General features: G+C 40.2%; 4 protein-coding genes across 10 annotated transcripts; all 4 read left to right on the top strand.

Annotated features, from left to right (window-relative positions):
- Positions 1 to 269: 269 nt before the first annotated feature.
- On the top strand, positions 270 to 2,761 carry LOC119027027. The gene is made up of 5 exons (XM_037111829.1): positions 270 to 354; positions 698 to 1,048; positions 1,144 to 1,227; positions 1,476 to 1,631; positions 1,725 to 2,761. Exons 1-5 carry the CDS (start codon positions 303 to 305, stop codon positions 1,754 to 1,756), a joined length of 675 nt encoding a protein of 224 aa, XP_036967724.1. The 5' UTR covers positions 270 to 302; the 3' UTR covers positions 1,757 to 2,761.
- A 1,017-nt stretch (positions 2,762 to 3,778) lies between these two features.
- Positions 3,779 to 10,129, top strand: LOC119027026 (myelin-oligodendrocyte glycoprotein-like). 3 transcript variants are annotated; one of them, XM_037111827.1, is made up of 6 exons: positions 3,779 to 4,288; positions 5,286 to 5,461; positions 6,539 to 6,916; positions 7,383 to 7,451; positions 8,288 to 8,404; positions 8,523 to 10,129. In XM_037111827.1, the coding sequence occupies exons 2-6, from the start codon at positions 5,374 to 5,376 to the stop codon at positions 8,579 to 8,581; spliced, it is 711 nt and encodes a 236-aa protein (XP_036967722.1). In that variant the 5' UTR covers positions 3,779 to 4,288; positions 5,286 to 5,373; the 3' UTR covers positions 8,582 to 10,129. The 3 variants fall into 3 exon arrangements, with proteins under 3 accessions (XP_036967722.1, XP_036967721.1, XP_036967723.1); XM_037111826.1 differs by lacking the exon at positions 3,779 to 4,288 and adding an exon at positions 4,430 to 4,596; XM_037111828.1 differs by lacking the exon at positions 3,779 to 4,288 and adding an exon at positions 5,046 to 5,161.
- A 1,085-nt stretch (positions 10,130 to 11,214) lies between these two features.
- LOC119027025 lies at positions 11,215 to 14,821 on the top strand. 4 transcript variants are annotated; one of them, XR_005077271.1, is made up of 8 exons: positions 11,215 to 11,369; positions 11,655 to 11,741; positions 11,903 to 11,955; positions 12,481 to 12,831; positions 12,927 to 13,010; positions 13,421 to 13,590; positions 13,685 to 13,806; positions 13,875 to 14,821. XR_005077271.1 is itself a non-coding variant. In XM_037111821.1 (7 exons), exons 2-7 carry the CDS (start codon positions 11,668 to 11,670, stop codon positions 13,739 to 13,741), a joined length of 789 nt encoding a protein of 262 aa, XP_036967716.1. In that variant the 5' UTR covers positions 11,215 to 11,369; positions 11,655 to 11,667; the 3' UTR covers positions 13,742 to 14,821. The 4 variants fall into 4 exon arrangements, 3 of the variants coding, with proteins under 3 accessions (XP_036967716.1, XP_036967717.1, XP_036967718.1); XM_037111821.1 differs by having other exon boundaries at positions 13,685 to 14,821; XM_037111822.1 differs by having other exon boundaries at positions 11,216 to 11,369; positions 11,655 to 11,703; positions 13,685 to 14,821.
- A 569-nt stretch (positions 14,822 to 15,390) lies between these two features.
- On the top strand, positions 15,391 to 18,179 carry LOC119027021. 2 transcript variants are annotated; one of them, XM_037111818.1, is made up of 7 exons: positions 15,391 to 15,497; positions 15,787 to 15,885; positions 16,047 to 16,099; positions 16,592 to 16,942; positions 17,038 to 17,121; positions 17,598 to 17,747; positions 17,841 to 18,179. In XM_037111818.1, the coding sequence occupies exons 3-7, from the start codon at positions 16,048 to 16,050 to the stop codon at positions 17,933 to 17,935; spliced, it is 732 nt and encodes a 243-aa protein (XP_036967713.1). In that variant the 5' UTR covers positions 15,391 to 15,497; positions 15,787 to 15,885; position 16,047; the 3' UTR covers positions 17,936 to 18,179. The 2 variants fall into 2 exon arrangements, with proteins under 2 accessions (XP_036967713.1, XP_036967712.1); XM_037111817.1 differs by having other exon boundaries at positions 15,397 to 15,497; positions 15,787 to 15,847.
- Positions 18,180 to 21,689: the final 3,510 nt, after the last annotated feature.

Below are 21,689 nucleotides of genomic sequence, written 5' to 3'. Positions count from 1 at the left end.
CTGAATCTTCAACAATTTAAAAAACAGGTTGTTATTGTTATTTTAATGTAATGATGATGCAGAAATGATCAGAACAAGCATATAAGTATGACTTGTATGTAACTGTAACCAGTACAGTAGAACAATTTGCACATGAGCAGATGATGGTTGTTATTGTGGAAGACTGCAGAAATAGAAAAAACAGAAAAGTGGCTGAATAAAAAAAATGTATATACCATTAAATTCACCAAAATAACATTGAAATAAATGTTTGATGAAGTCAAATCTGGTTCCTGTAATAAAACTGTCTCCTATGTGACAGGATGAAGATGATCTTGATGGTTCTGCTCGTGGTTCTGACCTCCTCTGTCTGTGGTCAGTGGTCCTGCAACTCACATTTAATTTGACTTTCTATTGTATTAGTCAAACCCTCAGGTGTTGCCAGGAGGTTATTTCTTGTGAACACCGTTAGATTTTGATGGCAAAATGCCTGAAAATATAAATTAATGATCTTATTTCTTTTCTTTGGCAAGTCACCATGGTAAGTATAAAGCCTGTCAAAGTGTCCATTCAGGCCTCTGTGACGTCCATTAATACCTGATAATGGACACCTCTCAATTGATCTCTCAGTTCATTGATAAAAGTGATATAGGCTGAAATGAGGTGAAGTTTGATGGAAGTCCGCATGATGTTTCTCTTTGTCCTCTCTTGTCTGCAGTGATGTCTGCTGGGAAAAAGACAGCGACCTTCTATCAGGCAGAGGAGGACGATGACATCACCATGGGATGGGTCAGTCCCATCAGAACTGACATGTCTCTCACCAACATGCGTTGTTTTCTGTGGTCAAACCCTTCAAAGCTTTTGTATGAAATGGTTAACAGCATCGACGTCCCAGAGTCTCAGGATCCACAGTTTGCAGGACGAGTCCAGTGTGACAAAGACGCCCTCAGAGACGGACAGATCAGACTTCATGTGTCCAGACTCAAGACTGAAGACTCTGGAAACTACTGGTGTGACCTGAATACTAATTATGACAAGGTCACAGAGAGATGGCTGCTGGTGACCACAGGTGAGCTGAACTCTGCTGCAGTGCAGGATGGAAACATGTTACTGCCACACGGGTCAGACATCAGAATCTAACAGCCTCCTGATTTACACCCACAGAACATTTTGTCTTGAATGTGACCTCTCGAGGAGAAAACAGAGGACATAAGGAACACAACATCATCACACCAGCGTCAACTGAAGGTAGGTCACCATGGTTACTCATACAGAAATGATGCATCATGGGAAACTGGTGCCAAATCTGAGGACCGACCGACACCTGAACTGCACAACATCTGTGTTTACCTGTTGTTTCCGGTTTATTTGGTCACTTATTGTCTCTTTTCTACGTTTGCTGAGTTGGTACAAATGTTGTTGATGTGTTGGTTTGACTCTGATGAGTTGATGCCCCTGATATCAGATACTAACACTGGTTTTCTGTCTTCATGCAGATACTGAACACACAGCAGGAGGGCCGAAGAAGAAAGTGAAATCACACGATATGAATAAAGTTGCAACTGGTGCAGTTCTTTTAATTGGTGCCATAATATGTCTCCTCGGTGTAGCTCAAAGTTGTCTTTCAGCTCTCATTCGTCGATTTACTAAAGGTGTGTTTGTTCTTCGTATTGTTCTGGATGGAACTATTTTGTTTGTGTCAGTACTTTGTTTGAACTTACTTTTCTCTCTTGTCAATCAAACAGATCAACATCAGGACAGACCTGCAATCATTTAGGTGGTGATGGAGATCCATACAGTTCATCGTCTGAGCAGCTTTCATCCAAAGCTGATCCGATGGGAGCACATGTAAATACTCTAACCCCTGGATCACAATGATTTCTGATCAATAATCATCATAAATGAGAATACAATGACATGGTGGATGAAGTATTGGAACAATGTAGCAAGTTCAGAAAATCACATCAGTGTAATGCTACTTTAAAACATGGAAACTAATACTGTAGTGGCTAAATGCTAATTAGCTTCACTTACTTAGTTCATGATTAATACTGTTCAGCTAAGTTATGCTAAAAACTTTGTGATTTACTTTTACATACTCCCTGTGCTTTAACTTGCATAACATTCGAAGTACACTGTAGTGGTAAGTATGTATTTCATATTCAGTACAATACATGTTGATGGAGGTCATCAGTCATCCAGGTGAGAGTAAGTCTAAGCTCTGTGTCGTAAGCAACTGGACTTGTTTCAGTTTCTTCAAGATGCTCCACCTCTCATGCTTTTTCCGCCTCTCAGGCTTTTAAACCCGGTGTGGGAGTGCCATTAAATAGTATGGGAGTGTCCTTACAGAGTGTGGGAGTGTCCTTAAATGGCGTGGGAGTGTCCTTACATCGTATGGGAGTGTCCTTACAGAGTATTTGAGTGTCCTTACAGAATAATTAAGGACACACGTGACCTCTGAGTCGTTAGGACCACATGTGGGTCTTTGGTCCAACCGGCCTTCATGTTGGTTGTTATGGCCAGGTGAGCCTAGGTGTGAATGGTTGTTCAGCTTATAGGTCATAAGTGATGTGTCAGTAAAAGTCAGGTCTCATCATGTTGGACTGCAGCCGTCAGGTCAAAGTGCAGATCGGTTCTAAAAGGATCATTGGATTTGTTGTTTTTATTTTTGTCTTTTAACTGAATGTTTTATCTTCTGCAAAGCAGTTCTGACTCTGTGAAGCATTTATTCTAACTTTGTGTTTAAACATAAAATGTGACTGTTGTATATGATGCTGAAATAATGAAAAAAAAAATAAAACTCCTTTGTGTCTTTTTTGTTTTTTTCAGTTTTGACTAAATGGAGGAGAGTTTGAGAATTTAAACCCTGTGTGGGTCTCAGGCAGGGATGCAGCTTTTTTCTGATTTATAAAATAAACTGAGTACAATCACAATCCTTCAATTTATTCTCACAGTATTTGAGAAATATGTCACAACTTCAGTTTGATCAGTAACTGAAGTTAGAGTCAGAAGAGTCAGCGCGAACAAGAGATGAACAACAAAAATGGAGTTGATATGTTCTTCACCTTCATGTCGTCCATTAATTTGACAGGACGTCTCATCAAACTCTGTCACTTATTAGACTGACCTGAAATCAGCTTTAACCTTTCCTGGTTGTAATGTGCAGTTTAAACTGAAATGAAGTGCTGCTGTTTGATTTGTGTCTGTTATTTACTGTCTGTTACTGTGACTGAAAGACAAGCTGTCATCTGCTCACGCTGGTGTTTAACATAAAGGCCAGCAGAGGGCGCTCTTTATCTCAAAGAGATTGTACTGAGTGGATTTAGTTTCAGTCTCAAACAGCTGTCTTCATATTTAAGATCACATATTTTGATTGTGTTAATTGCCAAGCGATCGATTTGTATAATACACATTTTTTTTATTAACCCTTTAAATGCTGTAAAACACAGTGAATAAATTGTTCCAGTCGAAATAAGGGATGTAAACATTTCAGTGATGATGCCAGAAAAGATCATACAGATACTCTTCCGACATCTATTTAAAGAAAAATGTCGACAGACAGAAATGTTTTTTTCCGTCTTTTCACAACTGCCATGATAAGAGTTCGATTCATGCAATACAGGGACCTGTGATCCATATAAGATCATACCAAATACCCATTTAACACAATCAGTTACATTTGTATCAACTCCGATTTCTCAGGAAATCCTAAATATTTCCGCGCTGATGACTTTACTGCTGACTGGATAATATCCTCCTCGTCTTTCTCTTTGCTGCTGTCCATATTATTCTGACTTTTCAAAATAAAACCTTCTTGTAACTTCGGCACATGTCACAGCCTCGTTTTAGGGGCGCATCTCCCGCATCCAAGCATCTCTCTGGTACACATGTACTATTTACGAAATCCTTCAAATCCATCTCTCTGGTGAGTAATAATCTTCAGTTTTACTGTCAGCTGTCACATTACAAACTAACTTGAAGTGGACGTATTTTGGTGGGAGGTCTCTCTCTCTCTCTCTTTCTCTCTCTCTCTCTCACACGTGGATGAGATGCGACACTCAGGAAGTCACTCTGCTGAAGAAAGGAGTTTGGGATCTAATAATAATAATGACGTTTCCCACATGGTCTGCATTGATTACAGTTCCTCTTCTGTTTTCACGCCGTTTTGAAGGGATTCTGAGTTTTGTTCCCACCATGGATCCTCCGTGCGGATGTTTTATATTCTCTGTAGTGTACATGCGCCCTCCATAAGACCAGAACACAGCGGCTGGGGGGGAAAAAACCGTCTCCTCCAATTCTGGACCGACAGGTGAGCCTGGTTTTCTTTTAAAAACACTCCCACGTATCTGCTGCTATCGGTAACTTTCATCTCTATTTCCGGGATGATAAACTGTCAACGGTAACTGTCAACGGTAACGGTTATATCTTATAAGACCGCCTCCTCAATTTGAATTATGTGTAGGCGGGATTTAACCGAGCGTTATTGTGTGGTTTTATTGTGAGTTAGTTCTGGTGAACAAATTCAAATCTTCCCTTGAGTTTTCACCTCGGCTCAGTTTCATCCTCTCTGTCGTCCTGTTGCTTTTTATTTTTCCTCCTCCTGGACGCCTGTTGCAGGTAAAATCAGCATTAGAACTTCAAATCAAATTAAGCTGCACAATTAACATGTGTAAATGTGTGTAGGTGGCAGGGTCCGCCACATATAGACAAAGTTAAGACAGTCTGAAATGGAGCTTGTTTGTATATTTAGTGTGTTGAGGCAGAAATAGATGTGATCCACATGTCCACAGTCAGCCTGGCTTCAATTTGTTTTTCTGTTTTTATCACCTGCTGTGCTTCTGCCGGCTGCCTTGCTTACCTGGATCAAGGAAAGAAATGTGATGATAGATTATTTTAATTGCCCTCGTATCATATTCTTGTCTTTTTTGTATGTGCAGTTTCACTTTTCTTGAAGCATAAGCAGAGTTACTTCTGCAAGAACAGTTATAGTCTCTGTTTGAGTCTGTGAAACCCCCCCAACTCTGATATTAGATTAGTTGAGCTTTATCTGTCACACAGCTGGGAAATTCTGCTGAGGATGCAACCAGGAAGAGGAGGCAGATAAATACATACTAGGCGTTACACAAAGAAAGAAATACTGTCATGTATAATGTTTGCCGGATTAACAAGTAAACCTAAATAGGTAAGAATATTTTACAGACAGGGTTTCAGGGTGATTATAAAGTGTCTCCTAACGCGATGAGTCTCATAATTTAGTGTTTTTTAAAGGAAGTCTGGTGATTCGTGTCTCAACATGTCTTCAACAGTTTTTGGGAATTCCTGATTGTCCAGTTCCTGTGATGAGTCGTCACTTTGTCTTCCATCTGTCTGTGTTTGTTAAACCGACTCGTTTCAATGGACCCAGAGCTCAGTCACAGCTTTTCTCCATCTTCTGTTACTCTCATCGTCCTTCTGCTGGTTTTATCCTGCAGGCCTGCTGAAGGTAAACTTTTTTTATTCTCATATTAGCCTCAGTCAGACTGGATGTTGTCCACTAATTCTTATATTTTCTTGAAAGAGACATCATGAACTTTTTGAGAAGAGATTTTAAGATCTTCGGTGACTGAAACTGAATAAACAAACAAACTCCTTTCCGGCTTCAAGCAGTGTTCTGGGGAACTTATCTTCCTCTGAGAACAGCTTGTTTTATTGATTTATGGAAAAAATACATATTTCTGAGCTAATATTCTCATTGATATTGTAGATATCGGTCCTATATAGATATGAGATATTGATATTAATATATAAGTCCTGAGTTTTCCACTCTGTATGTGCTTAAGAAGCAATGCAAATCAAATCAAATGTAAGTATTTCTACCAGATTTCTGAAAAAATAAACAGGAAAAAGTACACATACAAAGCCAAGAACAAAAGTTGAAAAATAAAAGAACCCAACATCACATTTTTTACTTTGATTAATCTTTAACTTGATCAGTCTCCATGACTTCAAGTTAATGAAACCTGGTTGAACATTAGTTTGAAGTCATTAAGTCAGTGATGGCAGGAGATGATGAAATTCAGGAACACAGTGTAGCCAAGTTATCTGTCATTTTCCTGTCAACAGGTAATTATATACGGTTAAAATACTCGGAAGCTGCACCGTCGTCCAGTGTTACTATCATTCATCCAAAGCCACAAACAGAACAATGGCTTCCTGTCAGGCATCCTGCAGGTGTGTGTTCTAAAGGAGATTAGTTCCTTATAGCAGCTTCAACACACAAAGAGCAACAGAACAAAGAGGGCCACAGAGACGAATACTTTTTAACGAACAGCCACAGTTTGTGCACACAAACACCTTTGAGCGAATATTAGTCTTTTAAGAATGTGGTGTACTTTTGATTCACACCAACATGGAGCCAACTGGGCTCAGAAACTTCAAATCATGGAGTATTTTTGTGTTTTGGATCAAGATATTTAAAGGCATCACTCTGGTGGCATTTTGTAGACAAAGTCATGAAGTTGTTGTAAATGTGTTGGAGAAAAGTGACGAGTTCATGTTAAAGTTTTCTTCTATTTCTCAGGGAGTTTTAAGGTGATCGGGTCACCTGAGCCAATCGTCGCTGCCCCGGGTGATGACATCATCCTGCCGTGTCACGTGGAGCCTCAGATCGACGTGACGGGTCTGACGGTGGAGTGGTCCAAGCCCGACCTTCAGCCTGACCCCAACGATCGCCTGCGCCGGGTCGAGTACGTCCATCTGTATCGTGACGCCCGAGAGGACCTGGACATGAAGATCGCAGAGTACGTCCAGAGGACGGAGCTGTTCGCAGACGGCCTGACACGAGGCAACATATCGCTGAAGATCACCAACGTGACGTTTGAAGATCAAGGAAGATATAAATGTTTCATCCCAAAGTTAAAGGGACATTTTAAGTCTTCAATCATTTACCTTTCAGTTGGTGAGTGTTAAAATCTTTATTGTCAAGATAAACTTCATTATACTTGACAGATGCCGATGCTAACGTCGCTAATCCAGTTATCCAAATCAAAGGTGCAATATTTAAGAGTTTAAGTTGAAAACATCCAAAAAGTAACTAAAATTATCAACAGAATTTGTGGAAACACAGTTTTGTAAGAATTTAATGGGTTTGCATCTACTGAAGTTAGCATGCTAACCAGCTAGCACAGCCAGGTCCGAAAGCTCTTGTGCTAACACTATCTCGGTGCTCCTTCAGCCTGGACTGCTAACTGCACAGCTAACTGAGCTAATGGCAGCTACAGTGAGCAGCAGTTAGTTGCCAGTTCTCACATGTACTGCACCTTATTGATGAATAACTTTTGAATAACTTTAAAACTCTGTGGCTGATTTTGTCAACAACTTAAGCTGCCGTCTGCTTTAAATACTGAGTTATCTGTTTTTTCCAGAGTCAAAGTCTGTCACAACAGAGACGCCGCTGCAGACGCCTGATCCTAAAAAGGAGACTGATGTCAACGGTGAGAACATGATCAATTCAAACTGAAACTGTTTTTAGTCTTATCTAACGGATAACAGCCTGTTTAGTCAAATGCGACATTTTCCACTGCCGGGAGTGTCCCACTAGAGAAACATGGGTTAGCCGTGGGAAAGCAAACATTCCCAGGATAACTGGAGATTTTGTTTGTTTGTGATTCTGCATAGGCGAGCTAGAGAGACACTGGTTACTCTGTTATTACTCATAAAAGTGTTTTTCACTGTGGGAAAATATGCATGTGAGCATGTGAGCATGTGACTGGTTAATGAGACCTCAATGGAACATTTGTTCATTTACGGGATAAAAGCATATTGTTAACCTACCATCGTGATTTTTGACATTTAACTCCTGCTGCATTCTCCAACGTACAATCTTCATTCAGACATTAAAACATTCGGCTCAATGAGGAAAACAACGGCTAATAATTATTTTAATACATTTCTGGTACACTTTCTGAAATATTCAGTGAACTGTGTCAATTTTTCCCCCTTTAGAATGAATGTACAACATTTTCAAAAGGCCCACAGTTTAGCAGGTTTTCATGCTTTCGTCGAGATACTTCATTCAAATATCCCACATAGGTTTTTTAGCATTTTGTAGCTGCTAACTGGTACTTACAACAACTGTGATTTCTAAAAGTAAAATATTGATATCATGGAACAACAGACATATAAAATATCTTTTCATAAGAAATCTGAAACCCATTAAACCCATCTTCTCACTGTTAGTCTTTTTCCCATCCAGTTGATTAATTGCCACCTTTTTTAAGTGTTTTATTCCAGTTTCACTTATAATCTCTTGTTTGATTTGTATCCTTAGCGGTCTTTGCAGGAGAAGCACTGATCACAGCTGTGTGTGTCGGCACTTCGGTGGCGATCCTGTTGGCTGTTGTATTTGCAGTATACTGGAGACGCAATCGTCAGAAACAAGAATTATGTGAGAGGCTTTAATTTAATGTTTTCTAGTATTTTCTTAATGTTTGAATGCTGGAAACAAAACGTACAAGTTGCTTTTTTGTGAGACAGTTGACTGATTCATCGTTTTCTTTTTTTAGCTGTCCATCCAGATCAAAAAGCAACCTGTTATAGGTGCCTTGCTCAAAGGGCATGTTGAGAGATGTTAGCAGAGAAAGCACTGCAAGCTTGGATCTCACCAGTTAGTGCAAGGATTTAAACCAGCAACCCCCTCCAGTCACAGATGTTCACACTGGAGAGAGGACGGAGGGAAATCCTGTTGCTTCAAGCTGAAGATGAACTTTGACCTGTGGCTCTAAAATCTTTTGGCCATGTGACGTCTGGAGACCTTCAGCAGTGGATTTCTTCACTAAAACTTCGGCCTAGTTGGATTTCCAGCTGCCTTGCATGTGAACTCTAGTCAGATGTGGACTAAAAAAGCAACTATTCTGTTTTCATTTTCACTTGGCATCAGAGATGAAGTCTGATGAATATCTTGGTTCCCTCATCTGCTGCAGACAGGGACGAATTTGCAGCCTGGATAAATTTAAACTTCCTCTCTTGTTTTTGCGCCAGAATCTAGTCAGGCTTTAAACTGAGTGTCAGACGTTTTCTTTCTTCCTCATCATGTTCAGTCAAGATATTTAAAAGGACAACCTGTGCGTAAATTAGGTAAGAATGTGTTGTAGAAAGTGTTCTAGGATGATTATAAAGTGTAAAATTGTGTGGTTTTTTAAAGGGAGTCTGGTGGTAAATCACAGCTTTCCCCTCCTTCTATAACTTTTAGCTGATTTTCTCCCGCAGGCCTGCTGACAGTAAACTCAACCAAAACTGAGCAGATTATTTCCATTATCATATTTCCTGTTACTGTAACCTGCAGCCTCGGTCGGACCGGCTGATTTAACATTAGTTTACAGTCTAAATCTGACTGTTACCTGGTGGAAGCACAGCAGATGATAAAAACAGAAACAACATGAAGCCAAGCTAACTGTGGACATTTGGATCACATCCACTTCATTGTGGTTTACTTATTTTATATTAACAGCTTGTTTATTCATTTATGGATAATATTGATATTTCTGAGTTTATAGCCAGTTCAGCTTATCCAACTTCCTTCACTTTCTATTTGACTTGGAGCTGATCCTCCTTCAGGATTAAATACTGAGAGTTCAGAGAGTTGATGACAAACAGTTTCTTTGCACGTTCAGCAGGTACAAGACCGCCTCCCTTTAACCTCCAACTAACATATTTACTATCTTTACATTTTTACTTCTCAGTCGGGTGAGTTTATGGATCCTGAGTCTTTAACACTCAAGCTTTTCATTGCATTTGTTCATATGTAATCAGCTGTTTAACATATTTGTTTATGAATGAGAAACAGTTGTTATTTGAATGTAACTATTTTGTTTACAATAGAAAAATGTCATCAGAAATGATCAGAACAAGCATTAAGTATAATTTGTATGTAACTGTAACTGTGAACAGTATTGTAGTGGATTGAACGGACGTAATTCATCATCTGGTTAGTTTCCCTCTTACTGACAGATGACTGTTGGGCAAGGCTCCCTAGTGAGCGTCAGTGAATAACCATGGCAACGAAGAGCTGATGTTTGGACCACAGAGGTTTAGGAGAGTTGGCGTTCTTCCCGATGTTGGAGTGTCTTTTGTTTTTTGTGAATAAACGACTGATAAACAGTCAAAGAGAGAAGTTGTTCGCTTCCTATATGTTGTGTTTTGGTGCTGGTCCATGCTGGTTTGTCCAGACTCAGAACGAGCTGGTCGGCATACTGGATTCTTCATCCCACCCTGAACAGCTTTAACTAAAGACAGGTCACCATGGTTACTCATAGAGAAACAATGCATCATGGGAAGCTGGTGCCAAACACGTGGTAAAACACAACATGTTGGATAATTCAATATGAACACGTTGAAATAAATCTCACTTGATCTCCAAGTAAAATGAGTTTCTGTTCAGCAGGTTTTGGTTAATGATTCAACACATTGCTACAGTGACACCATGTGGTCATGTGGTGTAACTTCTGTTGTGGGACCAGCAGCTGGTTGTCAGACGGATGATTACTTCTTGTTGTATAACTATGATGTTTGTGTCACTGCTTTGTTTGAACTTTTGTCTCTTGTCCATCACACACATCAACATCAGGACAGATGTTGTAGAGATCAATAGGATTCATCATCTGACCAGCTAACATCCACAGCTGCTCTGATGTGACTCTGACTGCATCACTTAGGATCAGATGGAGCAGATCATTAGGAGAGGCAGTGTGTCGTAACGATCATCAGAGTGAAACCAGCTGTGACACTCAGAGATCTGACAGTGGAGGATGTTGAACAGAGTCCAGGCAGCTTCATCCACCAGACGCTGGTTGTTTAGATGCCACACGACACAGTATGACAGCAGTCTGTGCAGCTGTCACCACACTGACAGGAGCTGGGCAAGAACTTTGACTTGTTTTGTGACTTTGGTTAGATGTTGAACTCTGTTCTTGAACTAGTGACTCAATTTAACCTTTAGGATTCATGTACATAGTCAAACAGGTCAACAACAGCACGTCCCCAGACATTCTTAGAAAATCACTTTTATTAATTGCCTTTTGGCTCGATTTGTAGAAGCACCTTTCAGACATGCTCGACAACAAGTCCAACTTCTCCCCTGTTGAACACGTACAGACGTGGTTTTTCATTATTATGCTGGCACACTATAACATCCAGAAAGGGAAACGGCTGGCAAAGACCGCCCTCCTGAGCTGAATGATGTAAGTGGGCGTTGACACTGGCTTTATTATAAAGAGTCACTTCCTGGTGACCTTCATATTTCCCTGTGTGACTCACCTGGACACATGAACAAATGAATCTGGAGGAGCTCAGTTGGCGTCATTTTCTCCGTCGTCCAGTGCTGTTGCTGTTTTTCTCCTGCACACCTGCTGAAGGTAAACTCAACTAAAACTGAGTAGATTATTTTTATTCTCATATTGTCTGTTTCTTGTATCCTCACTCAGACTGGCTGACTGAACAGAAACTAAATGAAGCCGAGCTAACTGTGGCCGTTTGGATCACATCCATTTCATACTATTTTACTTTTACTTGTTTATTAGCTTGTTTATTCATTTATGGAAAATATTGAGTTCGTAGCCAGTGCAGCTGATACAACTTCACTGTCACTTTCACTTCAAGTTGAACTGAACTCATGGCTCCTCCCTCCTCTCACTTTACAGCCTTGTTGTTGTCATGAAAAGGACTTCCTCATTCCATGAAATACTTGAGGTGACACAACATGTGACAGCTCACTCGCATGCAAACAAGTAAGTAACCAAAAACATATTGTGTGATTTAGTCTGTGTTTCCTCCAGTGTTTCATCACACACTGTGAAGTTTAATAGACCAAACCAGTTTATTGTAAAACCTGTCATGTTTGATGAAGTCAGATCTGGTTCCTGTAATAAAACTGTCTCCTCTCTGACAGGAAGAAGATGATCTTGATGGTTCTGCTCGTGGTTCTGTCCTCCTCTGTCTGTGGTCAGTGGTCCTGCAACCCACATTTAATTTAATTAGATTAAAATATATAAATATTTTGAAGATCCATTATTAACATGGTTGACAATAAATATTCCTTCATTGATTAATTGCTGCAATTCTGGTGGCTGGTTGAAAGTTAAGAACATTTATATCATGGTCTGGTGAATTCTTAATTCTGATTGGCTGCAGGACGTCAGTTAACCCCTGATGAACAGACACCTATGAAACTACATACATATAAGACATTGTTCCAGCTATTAGTCAAACCCTCAGGTGTTGCAGGAGGTTATTGTTTGTGAAAAACGTGAAATAAGTTACCATGATGTAAGTGGTCCATTAATACCTGATAATGGACACCTGGTCAGGCATTATTCCTCACCTGGTAGTGAGGTAAAAACTAAATCTATATCGCTGCATTAGTTCAGGATCTTCCAGTTCCTTGATAAAAGTGTTTCAGGCTGAAATGAGGTGAAGTTTGATGTTAGTCCACATGATGTCTCTCTTTGTCCTCTCTCTTGTCTGCAGTGATGTCTTCTGGGAAAAAGACAGCGACCTTCTATCAGGCAGAGGAGGACGATGACATCACCATCAGCTGGAACAGTCCCATCAGAACCAACATGTCTCTCACCAGCATGTGTTGTTTTCTCCAGTCAAACCCTTCAAAGCTTTTGTATGAAATGTTTAACAGCATCGACGTCCCAGAGTCTCAGGATCAACAGTTTGCAGGACGAGTCCAGTGTGACAAAGACGCCCTCAGAGACGGACGGATCAGACTTCATGTGTCCAGACTCAAGACTGAGGACTCTGGAAGCTACTGGTGTGACCTGGCTGCTAATTATGACAAGATGACGAGGAGATGGGTGCTGGAGACCACAGGTGAGCTGAACTCTGCTGCAGTTCAGGATGGAAACATGTTACTGCCACACGGGTCAGACATCAGAATCTAACAGCCTCCTGATTTACACCCACAGAACATTTTGTCTTGAATGTGACCTCTCGTGGAGAAAACAGAGGACACGAGGAACACAACATCATCATACCAGTGTCAACTGAAGGTAGGTCACCATGGTTACTCATACAGAAATAATGCATCATGGGAAACTGGTGCCAAATCTGATTTTGAGGACCAACCAACACCTGCAACCACTCAACATCTGTGTAGGGTTTCACATTTTGGAGACACGTAGCAAAAACCTGAGGAAGCAGCAAGATTACATGTTGGATAATTCAATATGATCATGCTGAAATAAATCTAGAAAGTAAAAATGAGTTTCTGATCAGCAGATTTTGGTTAATAAATCAATGCGTTGCCACAGTGCCACCATGTGGTCATGTGGTGTAACTTACGTTTGTGACCAGCAGCTGGTTGTCAGACGGATGATTACTAGTTGTTTCCTGTTTATTTAGTCACGTATTGTCTTGTTTCTACGTTTGATACTAACACTGATTTTCTGTCTTCATGCAGATGCTGAACACACAGCAGGAGGGCCGAAGAAGAAAGTGACGTCAGTCGACTGGAGCACAGCTGACATGTTTCACAGATGGATTCCACTTGGATCTTTCTTAGTTGTTAATGTCATATGCCTCCTCGTTGCAGCAAAATATATTCTGACAGGTCTCATCGACATAATAATGGTGTGTCTGCTCTTCATATTGTTCTGAATAATAACTATTATGTTTGTGTCACTGCTTTGTTTGAACTCACTTCTCTCTCTTTTCCATCACACAGGTCAACATCAGGACAGATGTTGTAGAGATCAATAGGATTCATCGTCTGGCCAACTAACATCCACAGCTGCTCTGATGTGAACACATATAAAGACTCTGGCTGCATCACTTCTTACATTCTGGGTCCAAATTAGGCCTTAAAATAATACTGCGTACTGTGTATTAATTAATTTTTATTTAACAAGAGCTGGGTGATCCAGCCTTAAGATAATATTTTAATATTGTTACACAATACATTTTTACTCTCCTCTAACACTCTCTATAAATGTACACAATCAAGTATGGCAATATTTTTGATCAAAGAACTCGAGGTGGGGCGACTATTGTGGGGCTTCACAGTATTAACACCATGATTTCTGATCAATAATCATCATGCATGAGAATACAATGAATTGGTGGGTAAAGTATTAGAACAATATATTAAGTTGAGAAAATCACATCACTGTAATGCGGCTTCAAAACATGGAAACTAATATTTGTCGTGAAGGTCATCAGTCATCCAGGTGATGGTTCTAAGAAACTGGAGGAGAGTTTGAGGATTTAAACCCTGTGTGGGTCTCAAACAGAGGTACAACCTTTTTTTCTGACTGAATAAATTATGAATAAATTGAGGATGATCACAATCCTTCAATTTATTCTCACAGTATTTGAGAAATATGTCACAACTTCAGTTTGATCAGTAACTGAAGTTAGAGTCAGAAGAGTCAGAGCGAACAAGTGATGAACAACAATAATGGAGGAAACGTTCTTCACCTCACTGATCTGAAATCAGCTTTAAACTTTCCTGGTTGTAATGTGCAGTTTAAAGTGAAATGAAGTTCTGCTGTTTGGTTTTTATTTGTTATTTACTGTCTGTTACTGTGACTGAAAGAAAAGCTGTCATCTGTTCACGCTGGTGTTAAAGATAAAGGTCAGCAGAGGGCGCTCTTCATCTCAAAGACACTGTACTGAGAGCAGTTTGTTTCCGTCTCAGTCAGCTGTGTCTTCATATTTCTGTAAAACATGTTTCATATGATGATTGTATTGAAGTAATGATAAAGGCCCACGAGGACGTCATGCAGTATTTCCAAAAGAGAACCTAAAGTGGGCTGAAAGTCAGTTTGTAACTGTCTCTGAGTGTTAATAAAGTTTATTATCATGAATTTTGTGGCTGATAAACTCTTTGAGGTCTTGACATCTTCCGGGTGTCTAAAAGAGTCAAAACAACATCTCTCATAAAATCTCTGGTTGTTTAGATGCCACACAACACAGTATGACAGCAGTCTGTGCAGCTGTCACCACACTGACAGGAGCTGGGCAAGAACTTTGACTCGTTCTTGTGACTTTGGTTAGATGTTGAACTCTGTTCTTGAACTAGTGACTCAATTTAACCTCCAGGATTCATGTACATAGTCAAACAGGTCAACAACAGCACGTCCCCAGACATTCTTAGAAAATCACTTTTATTAATTGCCTTTTGGCTCGATTTGTAGAAGCACCTTTCAGACATGCTCGACAACAAGTCCAACTTCTCCCCTGTTGAACATGTACAGACGTGGTTTCGTTATTATGCTGGCACACTATAACATCCAGAAACGGAAACGGCTGGCAAAGACCGTCCTCCTGAGCTGAATGATGCATGTAGGCGGGGTTTTCTAAGTGGGCGTTGACACTGGCTTTATTCTAAAGAGTCCTGGTCCATTCCTGGTGACCTTCATATTTCCCTGTGTGACTCACCTGGACACATGAACAAATGAATCTGGAGGAGCTCAGTTGGCGTCATTTTCTCCGTCGTCCAGTGCTGTTGCTGTTTTTCTCCTGCACACCTGCTGAAGGTAAACTCAACTAAAACTGAGTAGATTATTTTTATTCTCATATTGTCTGTTACCATAACCTGTAGCCTCACTCAGACTGGCTGACTGAACAGAAACTAAATGAAGCCGAGCTAACTGTGGCCGTTTGGATCACATCCATTTCATACTATTTTACTTTTACTTGTTTATTAGCTTGTTTATTCATTTATGGAAAATATTGAGTTCGTAGCCAGTGCAGCTGATACAACTTCACTTTCACTTTCACTATGAGCTGAACTGAGCTCATGGCTCCTCCCTCTTCTCCCTTTAGCACCTTGTGGTTGTGTTGATAAGCACTTCTTCCTGCCAGCTCCCTCCATGAAATACTTCAGGTGACACAACATGTGACAGCTCACTCGCAAGCAAACAAGTAAGTAACCAAAAACATATTGTGTGATTTAGTCTGTGTTTCCTCCAGTGTTTCATCACACACTGTGAAGTTTAATAGACCAAACCAGTTTATTGTAAAACCTGTGATGTTTGATGAAGTCAGATCTGGTTCCTGTAATAAAACTGTCTCCTCTCTGACAGGATGAAGATGATCTTGATGGTTCTGCTTGTCGCTCTGTCCTCCTCTGTCTGTGGTCAGTGGTCCTGCAACCCACATTTAATTTAATTTTATTAAAATACATAAATATTTTGAAGATCCATTATCAACATAGTTGACAATAAATATTCCTTCATTGATTAATTGCTGCAGTTCTGACTGGCTGCAGGACGTCAGTTAACCCCTGATGAACAGACACCTATGAAACGACATACATATAACACATTATTTTATATTTCACATTTTTCACAAACAGTAACCTCCTGCAACACCTGAGGGTTTGACAAATAGCTGCAACAATGTTCCTTTTCTAAGGCAAGTCACCATGATGTAAGTGGTCCATTAATACCTGATAATGGACACCTTGTCAGGCATTATTCCTCACCTGGTAGTGAGGTAAAAACTAAATCTATGTCGCTGCATTAGTTCAGGATCTTCCAGTTCCTTGATAAAAATGTTTCAGGCTGAAATGAGGTGAAGTTTGATGTTAGTCCACATGATGTTTCTCTTTGTCCTCTCTTGTCTGCAGTGATGTCTGCTGTGGCAATGACAGCGACCTTCTATCAGGCAGAGGAGGACGATGACATCACCATCAGCTGGAACAGTCCCATCAGAACCAACATGTCTCTCACCAGCATGCGTTGTTTTCTCCAGTCAGATCCTGTGAAGCTTTTGTATCAAATGTTTAACAGCGTCGACGTCCCCGAGTCTCAGGATCAACAGTTTGCAGGACGAGTCCAGTGTGACAAAGACGCCCTCAGAGACGGACGGATCAGACTTCATGTGTCCAGACTCAAGACTGAGGACTCTGGAAACTACTGGTGTGACCTGGCTGCTAATTATGACAAGATGACGAGGAGATGGATGCTGGTGACCACAGGTGAGCTGAACTCTGCTGCAGTGCAGGATGGAAACATGTTACTGCCACACGGGTCAGACATCAGAATCTAACAGCCTCCTGATTTACACCCACAGAACATTTTGTCTTGAATGTGACCTCTCGAGGAGAAAACAGAGGACACGAGGAACACAACATCATCACACCAGCGTCAACTGAAGGTAGGTCACCATGGTTACTCACACAGAAATAATGCATCATGGGAAACTGGTGCCAAATCTGATTTTGAGGACCAACCAACACCTGCAACCACTCAACATCTGTGTAGGGTTTCACATTTTGGAGACATGTAGCAAAAACCTGAGGAAGCAGCAAGATTACATGTTGGATAATTCAATATGATCATGCTGAAATAAATCTAGAAAGTAAAAATGAGTTTCTGATCAGCAGATTTTGGTTAATAAATCAATGCGTTGCCACAGTGCCACCATGTGGTCATGTGGTGTAACTTATGTTTGTGATCAGCAGCTGGTTGTCAGACGGATGATTACTAGTTGTTTCCTGTTTATTTAGTCACGTATTGTCTTGTTTCTACGTTTGCTGTGTTATTATAAATGTTGTTGATGTGTTGGTTTGACTCTGATGAGTTGATGCTCCTGATATCAGATACTAACACTGGTTTTCTGCCTTCATGCAGATGCTGAACACACAGCAGGAGGGCCGAAGAAGACGTCAGACGATTTGATTGAAGTTGTAGCTGGTGCAGCTATATTAACTGTAGCTATCCTATGTCTCCTCGGTGTTGTTCTGTGTTGTCTGTCAGCTCTCATTCATCGATTTACTAAAGGTGTGTTTGCTCTTCATATTGTTCTGAATGGAAGTATTTTGATGGTGTCAGTGCTTTGTTTGAACTTGCTTTTCTCTCTCGTCCATCACACAGATCAACAGGACAGACAAGCCATCATTGAGTTAATGACAGCGATCAATCGTCTGAGCAACTTGCATCCAAAGCTGCTCCGATGTGAGCACATGTAAATACCCTAACCCCCGGATCACAATGCTTTCTGATCAATACTCTTCATTGATGAGAATACAATGGCTTGGTGGATGAAGTATTCGAACAATGTAGTAAGTAAGAAAATCACATCACTGCAATGCTATTGTGGTGGCTAAATGCTAATTAGCTTCTCTTAGTTCACATTAATACTGATAGTTGTAAATATCAGTTTAGCTAATTGGTTGACAGGACGTTTTATCAAACTCTGTCTCTTATTAGACTCATCTGAAATCTGCTTTAACCTTTCCTGGTTGTAATGTGCAGTTTAAATGAAATGAAGTTCTGCTGTTTGGTTTTTATTTGTTATTTACTGTCTGTTACTGTGAATGAAAGAAAAGCTGTCATCTGTTCACGCTGGTGTTAAAGATAAAGGTCAGCAGAGGGCGCTCTTCATCTCAAAGACACTGTACTGAGAGCAGTTTGTTTCTGTCTCAGTCAGCTGTGTCTTCATATTTTTGTGAGACATGTTTCATATGACGATTGTATTAAAGTAATAATAAAGGCCCACGAGGACGTCATGCAATGTTTCCAAAAGAGAACCTAAAGTGGGCTGAAAGTCAGTTTGTAACTGTCTCTGAGTGTTAATAAAGTTTATTATCATGAACTTTGTGGCTGATGAACTCTTTGAGGTCTTGACATCTTCTGGGCGTCTAAAAGAGTCAAAACAACATCTCTCATGTAAATCTAGATGTATTTACAGTGTGTGCACATTATAACCAGATCATTAGGAGAGGCTGTGTGTTGTAACGACGTCCATCAGAGTGAAACCAGCTCTGACACTCAGAGATCTGACAGTGGAGGATGGACAGGAGTTGGTTAAGAATTTGGACTTGTTTTTGTGATTTTCGTGACTATATTGTCGTGCCTGCTCCACCTTCTTTAGACTGAAACAAACTCGACATCTATAAATCACACTGGAGGAAATGGTGCGGATGGTAGGCGTTTCAGTAACAAAACCACTGACAGAGGTTTGGAAAATGCAGCGAAAGCACTTTGGAGAAAGTTACAAGAAGATATTTGAAACAGTCGTGACATTTTATCTGTCGGATTCAGTTTGGTTAAGGTAGGAGGACATGGTGAACATTTAACCTTTAGGATTCATGTACTCAGTCAAACTTTCCATGTTAAAGATGTTCTGACCGCCTTGATGCAGGGTTGCGTCACACCTCCAGGTACGGAGAACATCACTGCTTTTCACTGAAGTTGTCGACCATTGTTAGCATTTGTATTAACAGATCTGAATTCCAGGGTGATGCCAGGCTGCTGTTTTGATGTGGTGGAGTTACTATTTTGATCACAGACAGAATCTTTAACTCGATCTGGTCCTGAAAACTTTACTTCCTATTGACACGTGTTGACAGTCAGCCGAGTCAAGTCACATGAGCAGGTTGTGTTTTTAGCAGAAGAGGAAACTCGAGGCAGTCTGCTGAGTGTCAGGTGTGAAATGGGGAATATGGAAAATATTTCAGTGAAAATAAACAAGGATGTAAATATTTCTGAGCTGATGCCAAGAAAGATCGTACAGATGTGTTTCTGACACCCGGTTAAAACACAACTGTCAACATTTATAGGACTGTTTTTTTCCCATTTGTTCTGTTTGATCTCACTGTTGGTGTTGTCTGAACTCTAAATATGAAGCTAACGGAAGCTAACATAATTAGTGTTGACTTACAGAAACTGGTCGTACCTGTCCTCACATGTTTCTGCAGAGATAAACAAAAACTGTATTGATCTCAGCTCATTGGGAAAATCCCAAGAAGGTGTGAAGTTAATCATTCATGAAGCAGGAAGAACACCTGAGGCTACTTATAGTAAGACAAAAATATCCTCGTCTTAAAAAAAGGACTTTTCTCTTTGCACCTGACAGACAGGGGGAACTCCTCTCTGCACTACAAACACAGCTCGTCTAGAAAGAAGCCAAATCTTCTTAAAGATTAAATTATAGACAGAAAAAGATTAAATTTAATCCAGTTCTGCTTATTACAAACAACAAACACTCACTTTGTCAAGATGGAGCACCTTAAATTCAGATTTTTAGTCTTTTGATTGAACTGACAAAGAAAACAAGCTTGAATTATTGTCGTTTCACAAGTTTCTTAAATTGAGAAGTTGTACAAGTGGTCTCGCTCTTAAATCATCTGTTTGGATATTATGTGCAACATTATTGTAGCTTGTTACTGGTTCAAATTATCTCTACAAGATGGCATATCTTATTAAGACTGTAGTTAGATGTATGTTCTTGAAATAAGATTACTTCTCTGATGCAAAAACATGCTCGACGAGATTTTAAGTTCTATTCTGGTGAAATTCTTTGGGCGGATGGTTTGCGTGACACCAGAAACAACGAACATCCTTCCATGATGTCAACACACAAAGAGCCTTTAGTCGCTCAACTGCAAATGAAAATACTCATTATAATGATTATTTGTTGAATGATGAAAACACAATCAAGACTATGTAGACACCAACACACCCAGCCGACACCTTTGTGTTGTGCTGTCATGGTTCCATGATCCTCTTTAGAAACAAACACCTCACAAGCGTCACAAAGTTCTAAAGAAAGACATGAACGGCGCTTTATCGCATTTCAGATCTCCGTCTGATCATGAATGTATTATCTTCATACATCCTAAAAAGCTGTCTACGTCATTACTACATATCCAGTGTATCCAACTTTTCCCTCTCGAAGAGCTGCTTGCATTGCACGATGTGATATTTGCCGATATCACAAAGTCTGCCACGATACGATTTTGATACGATTTTTGGATCGCAGACAGCTGTGATCCTGAAAACACTTGCAACTGCAAATGTAATAGGCAAGAAGCACGAGGACGACACAGGCAGACAGTCGGTCACATGAGCAGGTTGTTTTTAGCATAAGAGGAAACTCAAGACAGTGAATACATCGTTCCAGTGGAAATAACGAGGCTTTACTATAAGGATGTGAACGTTTCAGTGATGATGCCAGGAAAGATCGAACAGAGATTTTTCCGACATCCAGTTAAAGAAAAATGTCAACAATTTCAGGTTTAGTCACAACTGCTAGACACAGTTTCGATTCAGCGCGATACAGGGGATCGATATGAGATCATTTCAAATATATCATTTATATCAACTCTGATTTCTCAGGAATCCAAAACTGACCTGCTGATGTTACTGCTGAGTAGATGATATCCTCGTAGTTTTTTTTTTTTTTTTCCTGGCTTCTTTCCATTTTCTTCTGGACATGAACTAGCACTGCTTGGAAAGGATCGCCCAGATGTGCCATGGGACTTCAAAATAAAGGCGGGTCTTCTGGATGGCAGCCACGTGCATCGATGTTTTCCACTTTGCATCAGATATCGATCTGGATCGATGTATCGTTACCCCGCTGATAACAACATGACTGAAGCTCACATTACACCTCCAACAGCCAGTCAGCTCAAGTTGTCGCTAATCGATCAGAGCAGATTGAGGATGATGTTCAAATTTGTTTTCTACCAATCATCACTTTTTTTCTTTGGTTAATCTTTAAATTGATCTCCATGACTTCAGCTTAGTGAAGCCTGTTTAGTTTGTTAGTTGTTAAGCCAACTATGGCAACAGCAAAGCCCAGTGCAGTCAAATGTTCAGACATCCGGAGCACAATGTAGCCAAACTAACTGTATTTTTAGTTACTCATTGAATCTCTTTATATAAACTTAAATACTCGGAAGCTGCTCCGTCGTCTGGTGTTAAAGACTCTTTTATCTC

The sequence above is a fragment of the Acanthopagrus latus genome, chromosome 10 (genome assembly GCF_904848185.1).
Source record: "Acanthopagrus latus isolate v.2019 chromosome 10, fAcaLat1.1, whole genome shotgun sequence".
Taxonomy (NCBI): domain Eukaryota; kingdom Metazoa; phylum Chordata; class Actinopteri; order Spariformes; family Sparidae; genus Acanthopagrus; species Acanthopagrus latus.
The sequence above is the reverse complement of the archived record's forward strand: the minus strand, read 5'-3'. Positions and strand labels throughout refer to the sequence as shown.

Excerpts from the sequence above, each read along its gene's own strand:
- LOC119027027 (XM_037111829.1), top strand. The coding sequence starts at position 303 with ATGAAGATGATCTTGATGGTTCTGCTCGTGGTTCTGACCTCCTCTGTC. Across the intron at positions 1,049-1,143 it reads ATGGCTGCTGGTGACCACAG|AACATTTTGTCTTGAATGTG; the intron begins GTGAGCTGAACT and ends TTACACCCACAG. Across the intron at positions 1,228-1,475 it reads CACACCAGCGTCAACTGAAG|ATACTGAACACACAGCAGGA; the intron begins GTAGGTCACCAT and ends GTCTTCATGCAG.
- LOC119027025 (XM_037111821.1), top strand. The coding sequence starts at position 11,668 with ATGAAAAGGACTTCCTCATTCCATGAAATACTTGAGGTGACACAACAT. Across the intron at positions 12,832-12,926 it reads ATGGGTGCTGGAGACCACAG|AACATTTTGTCTTGAATGTG; the intron begins GTGAGCTGAACT and ends TTACACCCACAG. Across the intron at positions 13,591-13,684 it reads GTCTCATCGACATAATAATG|GTCAACATCAGGACAGATGT; the intron begins GTGTGTCTGCTC and ends TCCATCACACAG.
- LOC119027026 (XM_037111827.1), top strand. The coding sequence starts at position 5,374 with ATGGACCCAGAGCTCAGTCACAGCTTTTCTCCATCTTCTGTTACTCTC. Across the intron at positions 5,462-6,538 it reads ATCCTGCAGGCCTGCTGAAG|GGAGTTTTAAGGTGATCGGG; the intron begins GTAAACTTTTTT and ends TCTATTTCTCAG. Across the intron at positions 6,917-7,382 it reads AATCATTTACCTTTCAGTTG|AGTCAAAGTCTGTCACAACA; the intron begins GTGAGTGTTAAA and ends TGTTTTTTCCAG.
- LOC119027021 (XM_037111817.1), top strand. The coding sequence starts at position 15,416 with ATGAATCTGGAGGAGCTCAGTTGGCGTCATTTTCTCCGTCGTCCAGTG. Across the intron at positions 15,848-16,046 it reads CCCTCCATGAAATACTTCAG|GATGAAGATGATCTTGATGG; the intron begins GTGACACAACAT and ends CCTCTCTGACAG. Across the intron at positions 16,943-17,037 it reads ATGGATGCTGGTGACCACAG|AACATTTTGTCTTGAATGTG; the intron begins GTGAGCTGAACT and ends TTACACCCACAG.